Raw genomic sequence first — 22,345 nt, 5'->3', positions numbered from 1 at the left:
TCTGATAAGATTTCTGGAGAGAAACGCAGACGCCCTTCCACTTGTAGATGGAGTTTTCGGGGATTGCAAAGCCACCTACCAGATATAAACTAGAAGGCCCTTTTTTTGAGGAATTGTTTTACACCCCCTTTGGAGGATGGCTTTGGACTCTGCAGATCCTGATGCTCTCTGATGGGGGCCCGCTGCAGACTGGACCTTGGCAATAGGCGGTGCTTGGTGCTAGACCGAATAGACGGGCAAATGAGCGACAAATAGCGACACATAATGAATTACGCAGTGCCGTTAGCCGCATTGAAACCGCCAAGTCCCTGTATCGGCGTCTTCTCTGCTCGGGCAGCTCGTCGGCACATCGCGGCTCAGCTGCTCTCGCCGTCTAAGCCATCCGTCCGCTGGCACAAGTCCATCTGCACCGGCAATTCGCCTCTTGCATCTTCCACTACTCAGATATACAGCAGCCGTCTGAGCCCGAGTCTCCCAAGAAGCCCTGTCCAGCTGCAACTCCGTGCTCTTCACAGCTCCCCTTCTCGTCAACTTGCTACTGAACGCTCTGCCATTCCACATCAGACCACCATGGGCTCGATTCCAGACTCTGCCCCTGTCGTCAGGGTCTTTATTGCGGGTGGCTCCTATGCTGGCCTCTCTGCGGCCGTCAATCTGCTCGATCTGGGCGATGGCCTGTCACCACGCATGGCACACGAGCGGTATCAGCACCACCCCAGCGTGCCCAAGGTGAAGTTTCAAATCACCATTGCCGATGAGCGAGATGGTTACTGTAGGTGGTCTCCACGTAATGGCGCATTATTGAATCTAACAATGGCCCGTAGATCATTTGATTGGATCACCACTAGCCCTGGCGGATGCCGAGTATGCAAAGAAAGCCTGGGTCAAGTTCCAAGATATTCCTGGCCTGCAGCTCCCCAACGTCCAGTTCGTCCAAGGCTCGGTGTCCAGCGTAGACTGCGAAGCCAAAACAGCTACCGTCGTCAACTCCGTCACCAAAGAGGTCATCACTCACCAGTACGACTACTTCGTCACTGCCACCGGCCTGAGAAGAGTGTGGCCCGTGGTGCCTCAGTCTCTGACTCGGAAGCAGTATCTCATCGAGGTTGAAGAGCAAATCAGCGCCCTTGACGGTGCAAAAGATGGCGTCGTCATTGTCGGAGGCGGTGCTTGCGGCATCGAGATGGCTGCCGAGCTGAAGCTCGTGAAGCCGCATCTCCAGGTGACACTGGTTCACTCGCGGGACAAGCTCATGTCGTCTGAGCCACTTCCGGATGAATGCAAGGATAAGTCCTTGGACATGGTCAAGGAGGCTGGCGTCCAAGTGTTGATGAACCACCGGTTGGCCAGCTCCAACAAGGTCGTAGCCCCTGACGGTGCGTCAAAGTATGAAGTCGAGTTTACGAATGGACACAAAATGGTTGCGAGCCAAGTCATCATGGCTCTTTCTAAAAGCACTTCAACGGCTTCATATCTACCATCATCGGCTACCGATTCCGAAGGTCTCGTCAAAATTATACCCAAGTAAGCATTCCTTACTGCCCTATGTACATGTTATTGGGAGAATATAACAAAAACTAACACCCCTGTTCTTCCTCAGCATGAGCTTCGAGTCTGGCACTCCCAACGCTGCATCGCACTTTTGCGCCGGCGATGTAACCAAATGGTCAGGCATCAAGCGATGCGGCGCCGCCATGCACGGCGGCCATTACATCGCCTACAACATTCACCAAAGCGTTCTGAAGCAGGTTGTTGCTGATCACCAACCAAAGTTCCAAGAGCTACAGGAAATTCCGCCCATGATCGGCCTGGCGGTAGGCAAGAATGCCGTTGCGTATGGGCCTGACGTTGGGGTTGTTACTGGGCCTGAAGTAATGGAGGCGTATTTTAGAGATGATTTGGGCTGGGCAAGTAAGTTATCTGCGTGAATTGTGGTTTTTTTTTTTTTTTTTTTTACTCTTCGTTGCTATTTCAAGGTGCTAACGAATGGTGTTATAGTCTGCTGGAATTACATGCAGCTGGGGAACCAAGGATCTGATGTCAAGACATTGGAGACAAAGTCTTCTTAATTACTGGCGACACCGGGTTTAAATATGGATTGATGAGAAGGACTATCGGCGTTTGAGGAGTTACAAACTGATTTAGATACAACACTTATATAAATAGAATATAGAACAAGGGCGCTTGTACGTTTCATATGCGTCTTCACCCATTCGCTGGCCCAGCCCATATTCAATCCTCTTTTGCATAGTGGCAGTCGCAGCATCCAGTTCAATGTCAATGAGCCTTTTCAACCCCTTTTCATGGGATAATTTCGCACTCACAATAGATAAACCTGGCAACTCGCTTGTCTACTTAGGACCTTTATACGTCACACTCATCAGAATATATATAATTCTTCTCATTATAGACTATTTCATGACACTACAAAATTTAAAAAAAAATCTGTAGACACAAAGTCCCACCATCGCCCATCTTATCATAAAAATACTTTAAAAGACAGTTCCCTTGACCTGCTTGTGCTTTCTCACATCAATATCACGCCACATCATTGTACCAACCACCGCCAATGACAAGACGGCAGTAGCAGCAATCAGCATCATCTTCTGACTATCGCCATAAGCCTTTTGAATGGCGATACGAGCCGGAGATCCCATCGGGTAAGACAACTGGGCTTCCAAGCTTCCGTAGATGGTGGTGAGATTTCCAAGTTCAGACTCTGGGAGATATGCAGCGAGCTTCTTGGGGAAGACGGCCTGCCAGACGGCAGCTGATACGGTCAATCCGATGGCGCCACCGATGGACGAAGCCATGGCCTCTATGGCAAGCACTACAGCAACATATTGGTGAGAGGTTGCTGCCATGACGGCCGTTTGTTCGCAGATGACGATAGTACCACCAGCAAAGGCAATGAAGATTTGGCACATGATAATGTAGCCTACATTAAACAGCCACACATTAGCGAAATGTATCTCGAAAAATTCAGGGGAAAAGATTTACCTATATTGACATCTGGCTGGCGGAAGTGAATCATCAGACCGACTCCGAGAATGGTGACGGGAACTCCAAAATAGAGACAGACAGCCTTGAACTTTCCGGTATAGCGAATGATGAGGCCAACTAGGATAGCCCACAAGCAGGATCTATTCGGAAGTTAGTCATGCAAATACAGATACGAGGGACAACTTCCTGTCTCTTACCCCACACTATAGATTTGGGCCACGTAGCTGGATTCGGTGACATCGAGGCCGTTTACCACCTGGAGGAAGCTGAGGAAGTAGCTGTCCCATATGTAGTAGCTGACGAAGACAGAAGCCGCCAAGATATTGGCTCCGATGACAGTGCGGTCCATGAGAAGCGAGTAGGGGATAAAGGTGATGGGCGCAAAGAACTTCTCCCAAATGCCAAACACGATGAGGGCAACCACTCCTCCTACCAAAAGTCCAATGATGAGAGACGATTTCCATCCATCTTCCTGATATGAATAGATATTGAAAGGCAAAAGGAACATGGCCAGTCCACCGGAAAGAATGAGCAGGCCAATGATGTCAAACTCTCGGCCGTAGTGCATTGCAGTTTCGTAGAAGTTACCTATTCTCTCTCGCGGACGAATCACACCAAGCTTCTTTGCCTTCTTGTTATAGTACATGAAGAGAAAGAAGAGTGGCGAAGTAATGACCGGAGTGATGATGGCAAAAGATCCAAAGCCCCAGCGGAAACCGGGGCCGTCCAGGAAAGCTTGAGAGATGGGGCCAGAAAGCCATGTCGTGACGATATAAGGCGAGCTGCTGTACGCGAAAATGAGACCTCTTTTAGACAATCCTTGTTAGCTAGATTTTATATATGAGACAAGCATAGAATTGAACGAACCGATTACGCAGAGAAGTGGTATCAGCGAGGAAAATTGATAGCGAGTAATCCAAGCCATTGTAGCCAACCCAGTAAAACACCTGCGCAGCGGCATAGGTTTCAACATTCTTGCAGGCTGCCATCATGATCAATCCCAGAGTCGTGAACATGATGGAGATGAGGTAACCCTGTGGACGGCCAAAGATGTCGAGAATCTTGGCAAGAGTCAACTTCCAGACACCTCCTATGATGCTGCTGATCACATTGACGGTGGGAGTAAGAGAGTGCTCCTGAAAGGCGGATGTGACCCAAGGCGTGAGTGTACCAGTCGCGCCTTGCTGCATGGTGTCGACAAAGTAAATGACCCAGATCATGCCAAAGGCAGTGTACAGCGCATGCTTTGTCCAGACGGAAGTGATGGCCTCGATGTTCTGCACACCGGCCTGTGCCGACGAGTTGAGGCCATCATCCAGGTCCGAGTCTTGAGGGCCGCCGATGTTGATGTCCGGATTGTCTTTTCCAGACTCTCCTCCATCGACGTGGCCGACCTTGGAATCATCGATAGTAGCCATGACTGGAGCAAAACAGTGTTAGTAGCGCATCATACAATGGCGAGTCTTGCATCACCATGCTCTAGGGAGCTGGGTATATGCAAATGTACGTGTATCTAGGTGATAAAAACAGAAGACGCGATTACTCACTGGACCCGTATCTTGCAAATTGAGAGCTTGACAACCAACGTCCCTGATCAGCAAGCAGTCGGGATAAGGCTGCTACTTATCGCCTCAAAAGCTATGTGGGAAAAAAGAAGAAGCTGAAGGCTGACGAGTTCTAGATTTTGCCGCCGACAAGGGTGACAAGATAGACCGGGTGAGGGTGGTCGCTTGCGACACTAGTCGTGGCTACCTTCAAGTTACTATGGGCCACTTCCCAGCTGCTAAGATGTAGCCATCGCCGTTGAGATGGAACGGTTGACGCCAGCAAATTAGTAGAGAGGAGAATTGCAGCCACCAGCGCCTACTAGGGAGCCACTTGATCACTCGGTTAGCATGATCGATCAAAGGCCTGCTTCTGTGTGGCGGTTTCGGGATGTGGCGGTTGAATCAAGCTGGTACCTACCTATCTCAACATGATACTACGTGGAGCAATACGCCGAGCTGTGAGATGAACTTGGCTCTCAGTGCTGGTACTGTGTTGCGTATTCAATCCAAAACTCCATTCTTTTCGGTTCTTCGGCATATCTTGTTGGCCAGGCTATTGTTTTGTAATGTCACACTAACAGAGAGACCCATGGCGATTTTTTCCGTAAAAATGCCGTTTAGTTATTGCAATATGGGTACTCTGAATTGTAGCTGCAATAGTGAAAATCTGATAGTGCGATGACGATGGAGACGACATCCCGGGAAAATACTGGCTCGTCGATCAAAGAGGGACCGTAAACCATTGGATTGCTACCCACTTGAGTAACTGGATGATAATTCTTCATTATCCAGTACGAAACATGAGTCGCAGTATAGTACCAGGTATTGCTGTCGTAAGCGCATAGTAGCAGTATGTAAACTGGCGACGGCCAAGAAGTGCTATTTGTTCTCTTCCAGCGGGTATTCGGCACTTGTACTCGTGCTAGCAGATCACTTGCGCGAATTCACAATCTTGGTCACGTCTGCTCTGAGCTCCTGCAAGTGCTAAAACGTAATGGCGAGTGGAGAGAAAATTATCAGATCATGTATACGCCCGAAGCTGGCGCTTTTAGCCGCTCCGACAACCGGACCGCATGTGGAAATACGCTCCAATAAGGTTATCAGATCCGCCTAGTGGCGCCGCCTTTGGGAAACGGATCCAGAAGCTCCAAAAGCAGGATTGCGTTACGGAATCAAAACGTCTGAAGCTTGCGTCGCCTTTGGGTGAGCTATTGGGGAAAAAAGGGACAGCAAAGTGACGGAAATGGCGTGTGCGGGATGTTGGACTGGAGACGAAAATTTTGCAGAGTGGGAATATGCACTGATGTAACCCTGTTTAGTTCGAGCGCGGGTTGGATCAGTGGATCTAATCAATCAGTCAGGGAGATAATCTGCTCACGCTTCGGCCGTTGAGCCAAGATGGGTTAAACTGGCTGGCCGGTTCTTTTTCTCTGCATCTTCCATGTGCGTGCTAAGCAAGGGGGGTGTGAAGCGAAGAACCAGGGCAGAGCCAGGGCATCTTTGGTTGGTGTTTTATGGTTGATTGGCCCCAGAGGCTTTGTATTTGTACTTGATGGCTATACTCGTGCCTTGCCAAGGCTATGAAGGTGTTTGGACCTGGGTACGTAGAGACTCATTGCGTGCTGATCACTTGTAGATCCGCCGTCACTTGCTATGATAGAGAAAAAGAGGTCCAAGGCCCAGGCACGACGTTAACTAGTAGCAGTATGGTCTCTGTTCATGTATGCTCTAGCTGGGAAAAGAGCTGGTAAACTGGACACGAAGCGGAAAAGCACGGAGTTCTTCTCTCAAGGTTGAATTAGCAAGAGCCGAGGCCTCTCGGCATGTAGCATGTAGCATTAGTTCTTCCCTGATTAATCTTTTTGCTTGTAGTGGCAGTTCTAGGTATATCCCATCTTATCTGATTTGTTTCCATCTTCTCCTCTTTTATTATCAATCTACCAATACACCATCATTGGGTTGGCATTTTCATATTCTTCATTGTTTCTTTGGTTGATCTTCTTCATATCAAATTTCACATCGATTAATCTGTAAAGCTGAGCCACAATGGCTACTTCTCTTTCTTCAATACCTCCTGATCAGACTGTCATCAAGCTTCCGCATCCCTACCAGACCGAGTACTCTATCCAAAAAGTCTCGCCACAGCAAAATGGGGACGACAATGCGGAACAATATCGATTGAATATCAAGCCCAATGTCTCTTCAGGAAAGAAGCCTCCCGTCGAGCTTCACACATCCAAAGCCGTCTTCACCGAGCCAATTGATCTCAAATCGAGTGAGTTGCCGCCGCATTCGAACAACAGCGCATGGGCTCGCGCCAGACGGTCGCCAGGCGCAAGTATATCGTGGGATGGCCTTACAGAGCGCCCCACGTTGGCGCAGGCGTGGATGATTCTTTACGTGTTATTCACGACGCGGCCTTCTACAGAGTCACTCAGACTGGAGCTCAGGGGCGCAAATGCCATTGTGCTGGGACAGCAGCTGAAGGATGTCGCGCTCGCCATTGATCATCCACTGCGCCCTCGAGAGAAGCCAGGCCCATCGACAACGACAGATACAGATGTTGTCTTGGCTCTGCGGGCTACCTTCTGGCAGGGCGCCGGATCTCCTTTTGGCCCTCGACCTGTCTGGTGCCCCGAAGAGTCTCCGTCGTCTCTGCCATCATCCAACCCGCTGAATTCGTATCCCATGACTCCCCTTCAGCATACGATGACCATTACATCGGCTGGCGATCCCCAAGATCCTGAGCGAAGCCAGCAGACGTGGCATCCCCTTCGACCCGCCAAGCCAGCTCCGGGCGCCGTCATCTACAGCCGATGGATCCCCCATCTGCAAGAAACATTTTCAATGGTATCGCTTGACTGGCAAGACGCTGACCATCTGAGGCTATTCCACGAGTGGCAAAACGATCCTCGCGTATCTCAGGGCTGGAATGAGACGGGCACTTTGGAGCAGCACCGAGAGTACCTCCGGAAGATACACGTTGATCCTCACCAGGTTGCCGTGCTGGCCAAGTGGGACGACGAATATTTCGCCTACTTTGAGATTTACTGGGCCAAGGTATGACGAATAACATGTTTTTGTGGTTGCAAGTCCTATCAAAGAAGCATACTAACACAGTTTTCCCTTAGGAGGATCGACTTGGCAGTTACTACGACGCCGGCGACTTCGATCGCGGTCGCCATTCCCTCGTCGGCGATGTCCGTTTCCGAGGCCCGCACCGTGTGTCGGCCTGGTGGAGCAGCCTGATGCATTATCTCTATCTCGATGACCCCCGAACAATGTATGTCGTGGGCGAGCCCAAAGACAGCAACTCCACGGTAGTCATGTACGACCTCATCCATGGTTTTGGCCTGGATAAGTTTGTCGACCTGCCACATAAGCGCAGCGCATTCGTGCGGTGCCACAGAGAGCGCTTCTTCCAGCTGTGTCCTCTGGGCGATAACGAAAAGGCTGTTGGTGGAATGAGGATTGGGCTGGTGCCGAAGTTGTAAATATGTGCAAGGTTAGATAGGGGCTTTAATTCTTGACATTTCATTGTATTATATGTGAGCTCCGTGTATTTAATAAAAAAAAGAAGACATATCCAACTTCAGAACTATATAAACAATCAACAGTCTATTCTATAAACACAGCGTCATCTCTGTACACTATACACTCATCTAAAGCTTAGATGTTTTAGCCATTTTGCTCAAAATCTCATCCCCCAACTTCGCCATCTCAAACTTCCGAATCTTGCCACTTCCCGTCAGAGGCACATCCGCCGGCACGCCATCATGGCCCAGCCAGAAGACATGCGTCGGAGCCTTGTGATTGCCCAGCGTCTTGCGGACCCAATCTCTGATTTCCTGATCCGTAGGCTTGTTGTGGCCGTCGCCCAGCTCGAGGAACGTTCCGACGACTTCTCCGTAGTGCTTGTTCTTGAGCCCGACGACGATGGCGCGCGAGATGGAGGGGTGGCCCATGAGGCGCTCTTCAATCTCCAGGGGGTAGATGTTCTCTCCACCCCGGATGATGATGTCTTTGAACCTGCCGGTGATGGAGCAGTAGCCGTCTTCGTCAAAGACGGCCTCATCGCCAGTGTGTAGCCACAACACGCCCGCAGCATCACGCACCATGGTCTCGTTGGTCTTTTCCGAGTTGTTCCAGTATCCGGCCTGTAATTGGTAACCGGCGATGCAAAGCTCTCCTCGCTCTCCAACTGGAACGATGTTGCCATCGCGGTCAACAAGCTTGGCCTGCGCATGCGGCATCAGAGTGCCCACAGTGGTCAATCTCCGTGTCATGGCATCGTCTGTGAAGGCATTGAAACACGTGGGAGAAGCTTCTGTAAGGCCATAGCTGCTAGTAAACTCGGTCATGCCAAAGCGATTTACCAACAGGTCCATGAGATATCGCGGAACCGGTGCGCCAGCAATGATGCCCGTGCGAAGCTTGTCGCACTTGAAGTTGGGTGGAAGTTCGGCTTGGAACAGGGAATCGAACATGGCTGGTACGCCGTGGATGGCGGTGCATTCTTCGTCCGAGATGGCTTTGAGTGTAGAAGCAATGTCAAAGACCTCGGCTGCATAGACAACTTTGCCGCCGTGGGTGATGATTGCCAAAAGCCCAAGGACGAGGCCGAAGCAGTGGAAGAGTGGCGGCGGACAGCAAAGGACGTCCTCGTGGGTGAGACGCATTCGATCGCCAATGAAGCGAGAATTGTTTACCAAATTGCTACGTAAGAGGAGCGAATTAGCAGCTAAACAGTTGGAATTGGGAATAGAGAAGAAAAGGGCATACTGGTGAGTGAGCATCGCCGCCTTTGGCAAGCCCGTCGTGCCGCTTGTAAACTGCAGATTGACAACCTGGTGAGGCAGCACCTTGCTCATGACTCGGTGAAGCCTATCATGGTTTTGGCGAGAGCCTGATTTCACGAGCTCGTCATACGTCGTGTAAGTGCCGCTCTCCCCTCTCAAGATGACGACTTTGATCGGAGAAGCCTCGTTATGCAGGTCCTGCAGCAGCCGAGTGTTGTCCGTGCGGCCAATCGTCTTTGTGGTAAAGAATACTTTGCAATCCGAGAAATTGAGGCCGTACTTGGCCTCGGTCGCCGTATAAGTGTTGTTCAAGATGACGAGGATGGCGCCAATCTTTGCGACGGCGAAGAAGACTGCGGCATATTGCTCACAGTTGCCAGCCATTATGCCGACGCGGTCGCCAACGCCAATGCCCAGGTCCAAGAGGGATTGAGCCAGTGCTGAGCTCTGTTGGTTGAGATGGTAATACGTCCATCGCGCACCGGTCCATGGGATGATGAGACACTCTTTGGTGCCATATTGGTAGGTTTGAAGCTCGAGGAGCTCGCCGAGTGTCAGATCGACGAGGGGAGGATCGGAGGGGCCGTGAAGAATAGAGAGCTTCTGGGTGGGTGGTGTAGAGTATGGCTGAATAGCCGTTGATTGTGAAGCCATGGTGGCAGACTTTGGAGGAGAGGATTGTGTAAAAAGATGGGTATAATGATGGCTTCTCAGAGGCTCTCGTCAATCACACTCGGTGGTAGGCCTATAACGCATCTCTCAACTGCTGGTTGACGGCCAACCTTCAAGGCCAAAAGCATTGCTACATCCTGACTGTCTATCCTAGACCCACTGCTTCTAGCTATTTCTGCTTCATTGCTTCAGTTGATCTAATCAAGCCTAGCCTTCATGCACATCACTTTCATCCAAGGCATAAACCAAGCTTGAGACCAATTCTAGGCCCAAAGGGACGAACTGCCATTTTTCGACAGAGCTCCGTTCAGCCCTCAAAGTATCCGAGAATTGCCGAGATGATTTACCAGGAGCCAAGCCCATCGGCGCGGTGTTTCTGCGGTGCCTGGAGTCATAGATCCAGTAATCAGATGATCTGATAAGATTTCATCTTGGAAGAGGCATCAACAAGGTCCACTTCTCACCATCAGAAGCCTGTAACATACGCCGCTGGCAAATACTAAGGTACCGAAGTCGGTCTCGATCCTTGCTCTCTGATGAAAATTTTTCTTATCAGATCTTGATCCTGGCTCAAGAGTCCACAGAATAGTCGTCATTATGGGCCAAAGTATCTGTACCTGGCGGATGGTGAAGATGAACCAGGGGAAGGGGTGTAGCTGCGATATCCGGAACTGGCATGTGATGGACAGTACGTATCCATATGGGGATGTACAAGTATGGAAATGTTGAGAGCAATGTTTCTTCCAAGCTATTGCCTAATACCTACTTGTAGTCAATAGACATTGCAGCAGTATCCGCAAGAAATGAGGTGATTTTGACGTGCAATTTACTCTAGTGTGCTTGGCACTACGGCTGTCTGCAGATGTATTCTGAGACGTTGAGACAACGGAGACGTATTCGAAGGAGATGTTGGCTTTGAACAAAACAGAACAGTTGTTTGCTTCTACTTGTCTCGTTTTTGCGCACCTCCAAACACCCAGTTGTCTTTCACCTCTTCCAAAAAATACAGCGCAACTGCCTCAAGACCAGCGTCTGTGGAAGCCGCAGGTATAGCATCTCCTTCCTTAAAATGCCGCGTCTTGGCGTATTCGCACAGCTTCTTCCCCATTCCTCCACCTCACAAATTTCTCTTTTCCCCATCTCCCCACCCAGATGCGTCACACAACACCAATCAACTGCCGATACGAAGAGAAAAAAAGTTATCAGATCGTCCTATGCCCCATCACAAGGGCTAAGAGCACCGTAATGAACGCCCCGCCCAAGCTAGGCACTCCACTAGACTGGCTCTTTTTGTTTATCTGATCCGCGTTTTAGGCCGTGAGCAGGCCACACGTTCTTTGGACGTACCAGCAAAGTCCTTTACTATGCAAACCCCCTCCATGGTACTTTGGATGGGGCCATGAGCGTCGTGGTCCCTGTCTTGCATGATAGTTGCACGCCTTGCATCCATCATGTATTCGTACATGATCTCAAGCGTCAATTTGGAAGCTTGGTGCATCGCAGCCGTTGCAATTTATCCGAAAAAGCGCAGCTCTGAATTGGCGTGAGTAATTGGTAGCAATTGGTGTGCTCAACTTGGCTCAAAGTGCGGGCATCATCGGAGATGAGAAATGGCGTCGGTTGTTGCTGAAGAGAGGGATTTGCTTGTGGCTTTGAGCCTCGGTGGCCTGCGCTATTCAGCTGATACATGTATCCAGGCGCCTTTCACTTCACTTGTTGTATACTGAATCGCCAAGAGAGAGCGAAGCCTCATACTTTACCACTGATGCAATACCGCTCCAAAGTCCATCTGCCCTGATCAAAGCAGAAGCAGACACCATGGCTATTGACGGAGACGCAATTGGCAACGCCAATTCGATGAATCTCCCTCCTAGTCTCGCCGCAGAAGCAATCTCAAGCATCGAAGAGGCAAGAAAGGCAGCTCCTGAGCAACAGATTGAGGTGGCATCAAATCAGAATGGCATCGTCAGCGATACAGACCTCGAGCAGCTGTGGACTTGGAACCAGCATGTGCCCTCTCTTCTCCCAAGCTGCATGCATGATATCATATCCGAACAAGCTCGCCAGCAGCCACACAAGATTGCGGTTGAATCATGGGACGGGTCCTTGACATATCAGCAACTAGAACACTATTCATCACAACTTGCCAGGCAGATCCTACAGAGGAATGTAAAAGCTGGCAGCCGGATCCCACTATGTTTCGAAAAGTCCATGTGGACCGTGGTCGCCGTCCTAGCTGTCATGAAAGCAGGCACAACATTCTCTCTGACGGATCCCAGTCAGCCAGTGGCACGGCTGCAGACAATTGTCGAACAGACAGGAGCAGACCTCATCATCACTTCGGTAGCTCAGAGCGAGCTTGGCAAAGAGATATCCAGACAAGGAGGCCAGGTTCTCGCAATATCTCGAGATTATTTCGACAGCTTCAAAGGAACAGCACTGAACACTGCACTCCCACAAGTGCCCGCAGAAACGCCAATGTACGTGATCTTCACGTCAGGAAGTACAGGCAGGCCAAAGGGAGTTGTCATTACCCATGCCAATTATACCAGCGGCGCCATTCCGCGAGCAGAAGCCGTTGGCTACAAGTCAAGCTCTAGATGCTTCGATTTTCCGTCTTATGCGTTTGATGTGAGCATCGACTGTATGCTATGCACGTTGGCAGCTGGTGGCCAGATATGCGTGCCTTCTGAAGAAGCTAGGATGAACGATCTCAGTGGCGCCATTCGCCAGAGTAAGGCCAATATGGTCCACATGACTCCTTCGGTAGCCAGAGTCCTGGATTCCGACATCATCCCATCTCTGGACGTTTTAGGCCTGGGTGGTGAGGCAGTATCGGCAAGCGATGCAGCGGCTTGGAGCAAGTATACAAGCTTAATCATTGCCTATGGGCCATCCGAGTGTACCGTCGGATGCACAATCAACAATACCGTTACCATTTCCACGGGCATCGGCAAAGGCATTGGAGGTGTCACTTGGATTGTTGACCCCGATGACCACAACGTCCTCATGCCGGTAGGAGCCGTTGGAGAGCTCATCATCGAGGGTCCAGTTGTTGGTGTCGGCTACCTTGATGAGCCAGAAAAAACAGCAGAAGTCTTTATCGAAGATCCAACCTGGCTCAAATCTGGCTACAAGTCCTTCCCCGGTCGACCTGGCAGATTATACAAAACAGGCGATTTGGTGCGGTATGAAAGTAACGGCTCTGGCTCCATCGAATTTGTGGGCAGAAAAGACCAACAAGTCAAGCTTCGTGGCCAGCGAGTCGAACTCGCAGAGGTCGAGCACCACTTACGGGCCTCTCTGCCAAATGGAATCAAGGTCGCGGCAGAGGTGATAAAACCAGAGAATGGCGGAGCTCCTTCTCTTGTCGCCTTTCTCTCAGAATCTGTTACTGTGGGCACCGCTGGAGTAGACCCAGCCATTGTCGATCCCTCTCCAGAATTGAAGGCCGTTCTGACAACAGTCAGTACTGTCATGGGATCCAGAGTCCCACGGTATATGATTCCGGCGGCGTTCGTCACTCTTCAACATATGCCTTCTTTGGTGTCTGGTAAAACAGATAGGAAAAAGCTGCGTGAGATTGGGACATCGATACCGCGCGAGATTTTCAGCCGAATGCAGGCGACTGAAGCCCAAGAGGAAGAGGAGCCGGAAACTGAGACGGAGAAGAAACTACAAAAAGCATGGCTTGAAGTACTCGGATCAGACGCAAAGATCTTCAGGCAGAGTAACTTCTTTGCGCTAGGAGGCGATTCATTGCGTGCCATGAGACTCGTAGTTGCGGCTCGTGCAAACGAAATCGCATTGACGGTTGCGGATATATTCACAAATCCAACGCTGAGCCACATGGCGTCAAAAGCTACTCAGATCTCCGAGTCTTCTGTGGAAGACATTTCACCATTCTCGCTACTGGAGAAAGATTGGGATGTGGAAAGTGCGAAAAACGAGATATCCGCTCTTTGCGGCGTAGAAGCTAGTAGCCTAGAAGATGCGTATCCATGTACACCCCTTCAGGAAGCGCTCATGGCTCTATCGGCCAAGGTCAAAGAGGCATACGTCGCTCAGAGAGTGGTAGAGCTTCAAGACACTGCTACGGCTGAGAAGCTAATCGCAGCCTTTGACGTCGCACAGCGCGATAGCCCTATATTGCGGACGAGGATCGTGCAAGTCCCTGGACGCGGTTTAGTTCAGGCCGTCATAAGGGGCGAGTTCAATGTCTTCTCTGGAAACCATCTCGACGAATATTTGGCCAATGACAGGAATGACGCTATGGAACTAGGAAAGCCTCTTGTGCGCTATGCTATCATCAATGATGGCACGTCAGGCAAAGTGAGCTTTGTGCTTTCGATTCACCACGCTCTGTATGACGGCTGGTCCATGCCTTTGGTTGTCGATCGAGTTAACAAGGCTTACGAGAGCCAAGCCGTTTCACGCCCTGCAGAATTCAAGCACTTTATGAAATATCTAGCAAATATGGAGATGGACAAGTCAGCCAATTTCTGGCGAGAACAGCTCCATGGAGCCAATCCTTCTCAATTTCCATCTCTACCTTGGCAAGGCTATCAACCGCAATCAGACTCGTTACTAGAGCAATACGTGCCTCTAGGAGAAGGAAATGCCTCCAATGCTACCACTGCGACGATTATCAGGGCAGCTTGGGCTCTCGTGGCATCACAATACATCGGTAACACCGACGTCATCTTCGGAGAGACGCTGACCGGTCGAAATGCACCCGTCGTCGGATCTGAAGAGATTGAAGGCCCAATGATTACAACCGTTCCTGTGCGGGTTCAAGTAGATCGAGATGTACCTGTTTCAGAATATCTTCAAAGCATACAAGAGCAAATGGTAGATCAGATCCCTCACGAGCATTTCGGCTTACAACACATACGAAAGCTCAGTCCTGACGCCTTTGACGCATGCGAGCTCCGAACAGGCTTGGTGCTGCACCCAAGTGCCGAGAGTGAAGAGCCTAATCAGTATAGCCACCTCCCTGCGAGCTGTCTTGTCCCAGCCGGAGACGCAGAAGCTGCCCAAGAAGCTCTCAAGTTCAACACCTACGCGCTGATGCTCGTCTGTTCGATTGACCCGCGAGGGTTCCTCGTCATGGCTAGCTTCGACTCCAAAACAGTATCGGTTCCTGTGATGCAACGTGTTTTGGACCAGTTTCAGCAAATTGCGCAGTCCTTGTGCAGAGAAAGCTCGACCTCTCTTGGCAGTCTTCGGTCACCTCTGACTGATGATGATATTAGGCAGCTCCAAAACGTCATTTTCGATGCAGACTTTGGTGATGCAACAAAGGCATACTCTGGCGTTCAAGCGGCTTATATCGTGGACTTCAACGATGTGAATCAACTGATCCCCGTTTCCGCCATGGGCGAGCTTGTCATTCAGTGCTCAGAGAATCCTTCCAATCTAGTGGAAGTACCTCCACCAGCTTGGCTCGAAGCAGTATTCGGCTCCAAAGTCTCTGAGCAAGGCAAACTCTACAAGACCGGGCAACTGGCCAGATACGACTCAACCCAGAAGCCAGCTCGCATCAGATTAGTCGATACCAACAGCGAAAGAAACGCCGCTGCGCCACCAGCAGGAGTAGCTAAAAGCCGAATCTCTGCAAGTTCCAGCAGACAGCGCAAGCTACGTAGCCTATGGGCTCGTGTACTACGCATGAGCGAGGACGATATCGGCCTGAATGATGGATTCTTCATTCTCGGCGGCGACTCCATTGCAGCTATGAAGCTTGTATCGGAAGCTCGACTGGAGGGAGTCAAGTTGACTGTAGCTCAAATCTTCCAAAAGAGAACGCTGTACGAAATGGCCAACGTCATGGAAGAAATGGAGAAGCCCACTTCATCCACAGACTCCGTCGAAGACAGCACACAATTAGAGCCTTTCTCCCTACTCAATCTCAAAGACGAAGACAAAAAGCAGCGTTTCATCAACGACATCATCGCTCCCCAGCTCTCTGATCCAACCTGGCGCATCAGCAACATCCTCCCTACCCGGCCCCTGCAGCAAATCGCCGTCAAGGGCACAACTCAACTCCCACGCTTCTCAGCCCGATACGAGCTCATGTACTTTGATAAGACTCTAGACCGTGCCAAAATGGCAGAAAGCTGCAAAGAGCTCGTCGCCCGCAACGAAATTCTACGCACCGTCTTTGCAGAGTATCAAAGCGAGGGCTACGCCGCCGTCCTCGAACAGCTCGTACCGCAATTCATCGAATACGCACTAGACAGCGATGACGACGTGGAAACCTTCGCAAAGCAGCTCTGTCGGCTAGATGCCCTGACGCGAATGCCTCTCGGCTCAAGTTTCGTGAAATTCTTTCTGATCGAGTCCAACAAACAGTCATGTCTCATCTTCCGCCTCTCCCACGCCCAATACGATGAGATTTGTCTCCCCATCATGCTCCAGCAGCTATCAAGCCTCTACGAAGACAAACACGTCCAAGAAACCGTCCCCTTCTCCGCCTACGTCCACAGCGTCCTCCGCCAGAATCTGCCTTCCAGCATTCCCTACTGGACAGACCTCCTCTCCGGCTCTTCCTTGACGATCCTCAAGCCAGACGACATTCCCATCCAGCGACGTAACCACTTTGCCATCCAGCAAACGGTTGACATCTCCTCGCGCCTCCGCGACATCACCGTCGCATCCCTCCCCACCGCCGCATGGGCCCTCTGCCTCGCCCGCCGTCTCTCCCTCCGAGACGTGACCTTTGGCGAAGTCGTCAGCGGCCGCAACATTGACTTCCCCTACGGTGCGGCCAACGCCGTTACGGGCCCCTGCTGGCAATACGTCCCTGTCCGCGTGCGGTTCCCCCCCGGTTGCACCGCCTTGGAGATTCTCTCTGGCGTTCAGCACCAGCACATTGCCAGCTCTGCCCACGAGGGCATCAGCCTCGCAGAAATATCAACTCATTGCGGCACCGACTGGCTATCGACGGCCAACTGCAAAGCTTCCGACCTGTGGTTCGACTCCGTTGTCCACCAGGACGTCGAGCACGTTGAAGAACTGGCCTTTGCTGCTGCAGGAAGCGGTCGCCTGGAAACGATTTATCCCCACGAAGAGCCACTGCGCGAGTGGAAGATTCAAGCATTCGTTCATGATAACAGTAACAAGCTGACCTTGGAGATTGTTACTTTCGAGAGCTGGGGTGGATATGCTAGAGGGTTATTGGATGATTTGGTCACTGCTGTAGGAATGTTGTTAAAGGATCCTCACGCCAAGCTGTTTGGAAATGAATCTGAGTGATTTGGTTTGTATATTATTTCAGATGCCTAGTATAGAGTAGAGAGAAATTGTGGCAGAGAAGAGAGAGATTTAAAAAAATTAGCAATGTTATCAATATGTTATGCTCAGGTTCCTAATAGTCAGTCTTCCATCATCATCCAATGATGAGAATAACTTTCAAGGTCCAACTTGACCGTCTTTCGGCACATAATCAAGAAAGCAAAATTGGCTAAATCGCGACTTGTTATTAAGACGCTGGTGAATGTTCATTTCTCATAATCCAGAAAAAACCCAATAAACAAAAACCCAGTAAACAAAAACACAAAGAAAGAAAACAAGAGAAAGAAAGAGTCCGTGATAGCCATCCAGTGCCATTTCCTCGCCAAAGTAAAAACGCTGAATGGGGTATATGGGAGAGACCATTGCACAAAGCAATGTCTGTACACCGTAAACAAAAAAGTAGCACCCAAGACTCATGATGCCAAATGGCAATTTCCAGTTTCTCAAGACGCCGCTGCCTCCCATGATATATCATTTCCTGCGCTTGGGTCCTCGTAAAGCCTACGGAGACCGCCTTTTCGTCGAATATAGAATGTTGGCGCAGGCAACAATTGCCCTTGCAAACATGCCAATCAATGCTGTGGATTTGCCGGTGATGGTCCCAAACCAAGAGCCTTCTGAAGACTCTTGCGAATGCCTAAACCATTCTCATCCTTGTCACGTCCTATCAGGCCGAGACTCAATCTGCGAGCGGTAACGCCAATGGAACTTCCCGCAGTGCCCGATGCCATCTTGGCTTTCTTACGCCGTCCTGCAGCAACTCCAGGTTCGGGAGCCGATGGTTTGGGAGGCCACTCCCCATCGCGCTTCCACCCCATAACGCAAGAGCGAATCATGTCGGATAAGTTGATGGGGCACGATGGTTGCAGACTATTAAGAATAACCTTGTCGTAGAGGCTGAGGTAAATCGCCGGTGTGATGGACGCTCTGAAGCCGTTGGTAGGCGGGAGGATCGGGTGAGGGATAGGAAGAAGCGTCTCGACAGGTAGTAGGCGATTGGAAATTTGGTCGGTATCTTTGGAACCTTGCTTGCTGAGGTCCTTGTCGTCTTTGACGAGCGAAGACGCGTCGGATGCAGTGCCTGAGCGGCTATCGGCGAGAGAATTCGACTTGATCAAAGATAATGAAGGCGGCGACCCGGATATGGAACGGCGGAAGAAGAAGCGGCGAGAGCGAGGAGATACTGGCGGCGAAACGACGGGTTTGCTACGGACTCGAGCCACCTTTGCACCGGTCCAAGCATCCCGCCGCGCCTGGAAGCACGCCAGACCCTCGTTCCAAGTCATTTCCTCTCGGGCAGCCCTCCGGCGCTGTGCTTTCTTCTCCAAGGCCGAAGTCCTGGCTGCACTATCGGCGCCCTCAATGACCGAAGTAATGGCAGCTTCGTCTTCAGAAAGGTCAGAATACCAGTCCATACGGGGACGGTAGTTTACGGCGGCATCTTCAGAGACGATGCTGTAGATGGAGTCGGTGTCGTCGTCGTTGTTATCTGCATCCACGTCCTCGTGATCTGAGGCATTGTCGCTCAATGCACTGCTGTCAACGTGGGCTTCGGCGTCGGCGTCGGCATCGGCATCATCGGAAGCGTCATCTCGTATGTCTTTGGCAGAATCAACCCTAATTGCTTCCGGTTCGGACTCTTTGGCAGAGGGGTTCTTTTCCTCGTCTGCGCCACTGGGGTTTTCGGTGGCCTTGGATTTGGTCTTGCGGGGCGGTGACCATTCAAAGTTCCAATTATTCTTCACCTTGGCAGCCAGATATTTCTTAATGGTATCCTTTTGCCTGTACTTGTCTTTGCTAAACAGGTCTATGTATTCAGGAACAAGCCAAGGCGGTGAATTTGCCGAGGAGTGGGGACTCTGCCCACGAAGCCGAGATAAAGGTGACCGCCGCCCTTTGTAGAAGTCTGAGAAGATCATGGCAGTGTCAGGATCTGCCGTAGAGGAAAATGCTTCTGGGACTGAAAAAGCTGGCAGTGAAGAGGTGGAGTGCTGTTCTTCAGCTAATAAAGATGGTGGTGGCCGGTGGCCGAGATTTGAATCGGCAGCAAGATCTATAGCGCCTAAGAGATCGGGCAAAGAAGACGTCAGCACCTTGTTGATTTATGTTTTATCGACGACATGCAGCCAAGGCTAATTTATCCAAGCGAAAGGGGAGTGAAAGGGTGAGACGGGGGGGCGGTGTAGTTGACATGGATGAGGAGCGACTAGTGCTGAGTGTTGAAGCTTGTGATGGAGGCATGAGAAGTAAGTTGAAGCGTAGCAAGTGAAAAGTATGAATGAAACGATATAGATTATGGAATGAGGTGAGATGAGGCGAGACGGAGGCACGCGACAAGTAAAAACACACCAACGTCGATGCTCCCGTTGCATGAACGAGATTCTGCCAATGGAGGAGCAGATGCATCGCTAGAGGGAGTGGCTTGAATAGCTACCTCAGCTTGAGGCTGGCTATAGAATCAAAGCAGGCACCATGAAGAAAGCAATGGACTACCAACTGCTCAGTAATGGAGGAGAAAGCAATGGCAATGAGGGATGCCGGGGGGTAAAGAAGCAAAGCAGACAAGACATACAGCGATGAGATGAGTAGAGTAGGAAGAATCAATTGAAGAAGAGGGAGGTTGAAGGGAGGCGATTTATGACAGAGAATAGAGGGAAAGGAATAGGAAGAGCAATAGGATTAGGAATATACATAGGTAGTTGGGAGGGTGATTGGATAAGGTTGCAAGAGGCGAAGCCAAGAAGTTGTGCCATGTACTGCCTCGTACCCAGTTCTGAGAGGAGGAGCCTCGCCATGCCAAGAGTGAATCAAAGTACCGCCAAGTACCAGCTGATGCATGTCTCGGAAGGCGAGGAGCTTGAATTGCAGTGACACATGGAGCTAGTCGTCGATACAAGCTGTTGGCCACAAAATGGTGGCTGAAAAACGCTAAAGCTAAACGGCAGCGTGTAAGGTGTAAGGGGAGATGGAGTGAGATGACGCAGGATCAGGATGAGGAACAGGGTCTCGGGACTTGGAATGCGGGACGCTGAGCAGCGAGGGACGTTTTGACGGGCAATGTATTGTCTTGGATTGCTGTCGTTGTTGTCTCTGGGGAATTGGGCAGATACTCGCCCGGTGAGGCATGCAAAACGCTTTTGGAGTGCGCGCGTGCCTGTATCGAGATGAATGGCTTACCGTTGAGAACTAGCCGCTCTAGGGCCTTTGCGCGGTGGTGACTGTCGTGTGCCGAGGCGGTGCCAGGCGAGGGCGAAGACGCAGAGGGCGCGCAGGTGACGGTATCGCTGGACGAGGACGAAGAATGCGGAGAAGAGGACGACGACGGCGATGGCAGCTGCGGTGAAGTAGAAGAAGCAGAGGCAGAGGCAGAGGCAGACGCTGTGGCGACGACAGGCATCGCCGCTGCTGCCAGCGACGGCGGCTGCGACGACATGACGATGGCCTGCTGCATTACACAGGATTGGGCACACGAGCCACAGCCGAGAGCCAGGGTTTGCTCTGGTCAGGACAGGCCAAGCCACGGACGGATACTGTATAGCAGATGCAGGCTCCGGACAGCACCAATGGCCGGGCGATCAGGCAAGACAAACGGGGATTTACAGCTGGAGGCCTGTCGGGGTCCGGGCATGCAAGAGATTAATCACGAGAGGTTTCAATCAGGCCAGGACAAGGCCAGTGGTCGGTCAGGCATCAACCTCCGCTAACACTGAACCCGGGAGAAAAAAAGCATTTTTCGCCCCCCAAGCTAGAGACGCTTGCCGGGGAGGGGAGAGCCACAGGGCACAAGGGCGAAAATGTTTGTTTGCCCCGCTGGAGCTGTGAGGAGAACGCAAGCGGCAGCAGGCAAAAGAGGGGGAGGCGGTGATAGCGCGCGACCTGGGACGCGCTGCCTGTTGGGCTTGCAGTGAATGTATCGCGCCATCAGATCAGCTCCAGCTGCCGTCTTGGGGCTCCCTCGTAAGTTGGTGCTAAGCCTGCCAAGGTGCGTCGACGCCATCACGAACCATCGACAGGCAATCGGCAGTGGGGCCAGCAGGGCTGGACATCGTGTGACCCGGCTGTTGAATTTTTATCGGCGGCGCTAGCACGTATTGTTTGATCTGATTTCTGTTTAGTCTGTCTTTATGCGATTTGTTGCAATTGGAGATTTAGAAGTGATGATTGCTCGGGATAGACGGTAATGGAATAAGACGGGATTCTCCGTGTTCATGTTATTTCGTGCCTTATGACGGCACGGCATGGCACCCCAATTTGTTTGGTGATCGGCGCACTGGCTAGTCAACCTACCTTAAGTTCGTAGCCAATTTGACATCACGGGGCTGCGACTGAATAAGTAGCCTGCAGTAGCATTTGTCTGATCTGATCTGACCTGGCCTGATTCTGTCCGTCCGTATCCGGCAATAAATCATTTCCCTGTCTGCTCACCTTCCTTTCCGTGACAGGACAGGCACAGGGTCGATGGCAATTCAATGTCCGAGTCAACATACCTGCTGCTGCATCAATAGTGACATGCAGCATCAACCTCCTGCATCGCCGTCACCGCATAAACAATTGGAACTGTGCTGCAGCACTCGTAAGCGGAGAGGCAACGACTCGACTTGGAGCCCGCATAGCCCCAGCCCCGATGGCAACAAACGCTCCAACAGGAACGCGTATTTGTCAGTTGCCTCTCTCGTAAGCATCCTTTGCCTCTTGTAATTAAAACCAGTATTCAAGTAGCACTGCACTGCAACTCTGCACGGAGGCAACGCCGAGATCCGAATTGCCCAGTAAGCGTGAGTCACCAGCTTGCAGCTCCCACGACTCGACCGTAGTCTTACGCGTACAGGTTACTCATGGCCGCTGGAAAGTTCCATGCGTTACACAGGTCGACGGTACTTTGCGCTCACCGCGTTGCTGCATGCACATGCACATGCACATGCACATGCACTTGAAATGATGAAATTTCTTCAAACCCGCCCGGAATACTATAGTACGAGCCCCCTGCAGGACGCCCAGCCAAGTACCGCTGCAGATTGGCTTTGTACG

General features: G+C 51.1%; 6 protein-coding genes across 6 annotated transcripts; 3 read left to right on the top strand and 3 right to left on the bottom strand.

The window, feature by feature from the left end:
- Positions 1 to 264: 264 nt before the first annotated feature.
- On the top strand, positions 265 to 2,069 carry TrAtP1_012598 (uncharacterized protein; the record flags this gene model as incomplete). Its single annotated transcript, XM_014088383.2, has 4 exons — positions 265 to 772; positions 825 to 1,524; positions 1,601 to 1,911; positions 1,999 to 2,069. 4 exons carry the CDS (start codon positions 265 to 267, stop codon positions 2,067 to 2,069), a joined length of 1,590 nt encoding a protein of 529 aa, XP_013943858.2.
- A 318-nt stretch (positions 2,070 to 2,387) lies between these two features.
- On the bottom strand, positions 2,388 to 5,758 carry TrAtP1_012597 (uncharacterized protein). The gene is made up of 6 exons (XM_014088382.2): positions 4,969 to 5,758; positions 4,551 to 4,880; positions 3,871 to 4,423; positions 3,201 to 3,809; positions 3,001 to 3,143; positions 2,388 to 2,938 (listed from the first exon to the last, which is right to left on the bottom strand). The coding sequence occupies exons 3-6, from the start codon at positions 4,419 to 4,421 to the stop codon at positions 2,493 to 2,495; spliced, it is 1,749 nt and encodes a 582-aa protein (XP_013943857.1). The 5' UTR covers positions 4,422 to 4,423; positions 4,551 to 4,880; positions 4,969 to 5,758; the 3' UTR covers positions 2,388 to 2,492.
- A 650-nt stretch (positions 5,759 to 6,408) lies between these two features.
- Positions 6,409 to 8,098, top strand: TrAtP1_012596 (uncharacterized protein). The gene is made up of 2 exons (XM_014088381.2): positions 6,409 to 7,610; positions 7,682 to 8,098. The coding sequence occupies exons 1-2, from the start codon at positions 6,597 to 6,599 to the stop codon at positions 8,042 to 8,044; spliced, it is 1,377 nt and encodes a 458-aa protein (XP_013943856.1). The 5' UTR covers positions 6,409 to 6,596; the 3' UTR covers positions 8,045 to 8,098.
- On the bottom strand, positions 8,099 to 10,153 carry TrAtP1_012595 (putative NRPS-like protein biosynthetic cluster). The gene is made up of 2 exons (XM_014088380.2): positions 9,333 to 10,153; positions 8,099 to 9,266 (listed from the first exon to the last, which is right to left on the bottom strand). The coding sequence occupies exons 1-2, from the start codon at positions 10,001 to 10,003 to the stop codon at positions 8,213 to 8,215; spliced, it is 1,725 nt and encodes a 574-aa protein (XP_013943855.1). The 5' UTR covers positions 10,004 to 10,153; the 3' UTR covers positions 8,099 to 8,212.
- A 1,686-nt stretch (positions 10,154 to 11,839) lies between these two features.
- On the top strand, positions 11,840 to 17,278 carry TrAtP1_012594 (NRPS; the record flags this gene model as incomplete). Its single annotated transcript, XM_014088237.2, has 1 exon — positions 11,840 to 17,278. The coding sequence occupies one exon, from the start codon at positions 11,840 to 11,842 to the stop codon at positions 17,276 to 17,278; it is 5,439 nt and encodes a 1,812-aa protein (XP_013943712.2).
- A 611-nt stretch (positions 17,279 to 17,889) lies between these two features.
- Positions 17,890 to 20,750, bottom strand: TrAtP1_012593 (uncharacterized protein; the record flags this gene model as incomplete). The annotated part of the gene is made up of 2 exons (XM_014088379.2): positions 17,890 to 19,379; positions 20,495 to 20,750. The coding sequence occupies 2 exons, from the start codon at positions 20,748 to 20,750 to the stop codon at positions 17,890 to 17,892; spliced, it is 1,746 nt and encodes a 581-aa protein (XP_013943854.2).
- Positions 20,751 to 22,345: the final 1,595 nt, after the last annotated feature.

Source organism: Trichoderma atroviride, chromosome 7, assembly GCF_020647795.1.
Source record: "Trichoderma atroviride chromosome 7, complete sequence".
NCBI lineage: Eukaryota > Fungi > Ascomycota > Sordariomycetes > Hypocreales > Hypocreaceae > Trichoderma > Trichoderma atroviride.
The sequence above is the reverse complement of the archived record's forward strand: the minus strand, read 5'-3'. Positions and strand labels throughout refer to the sequence as shown.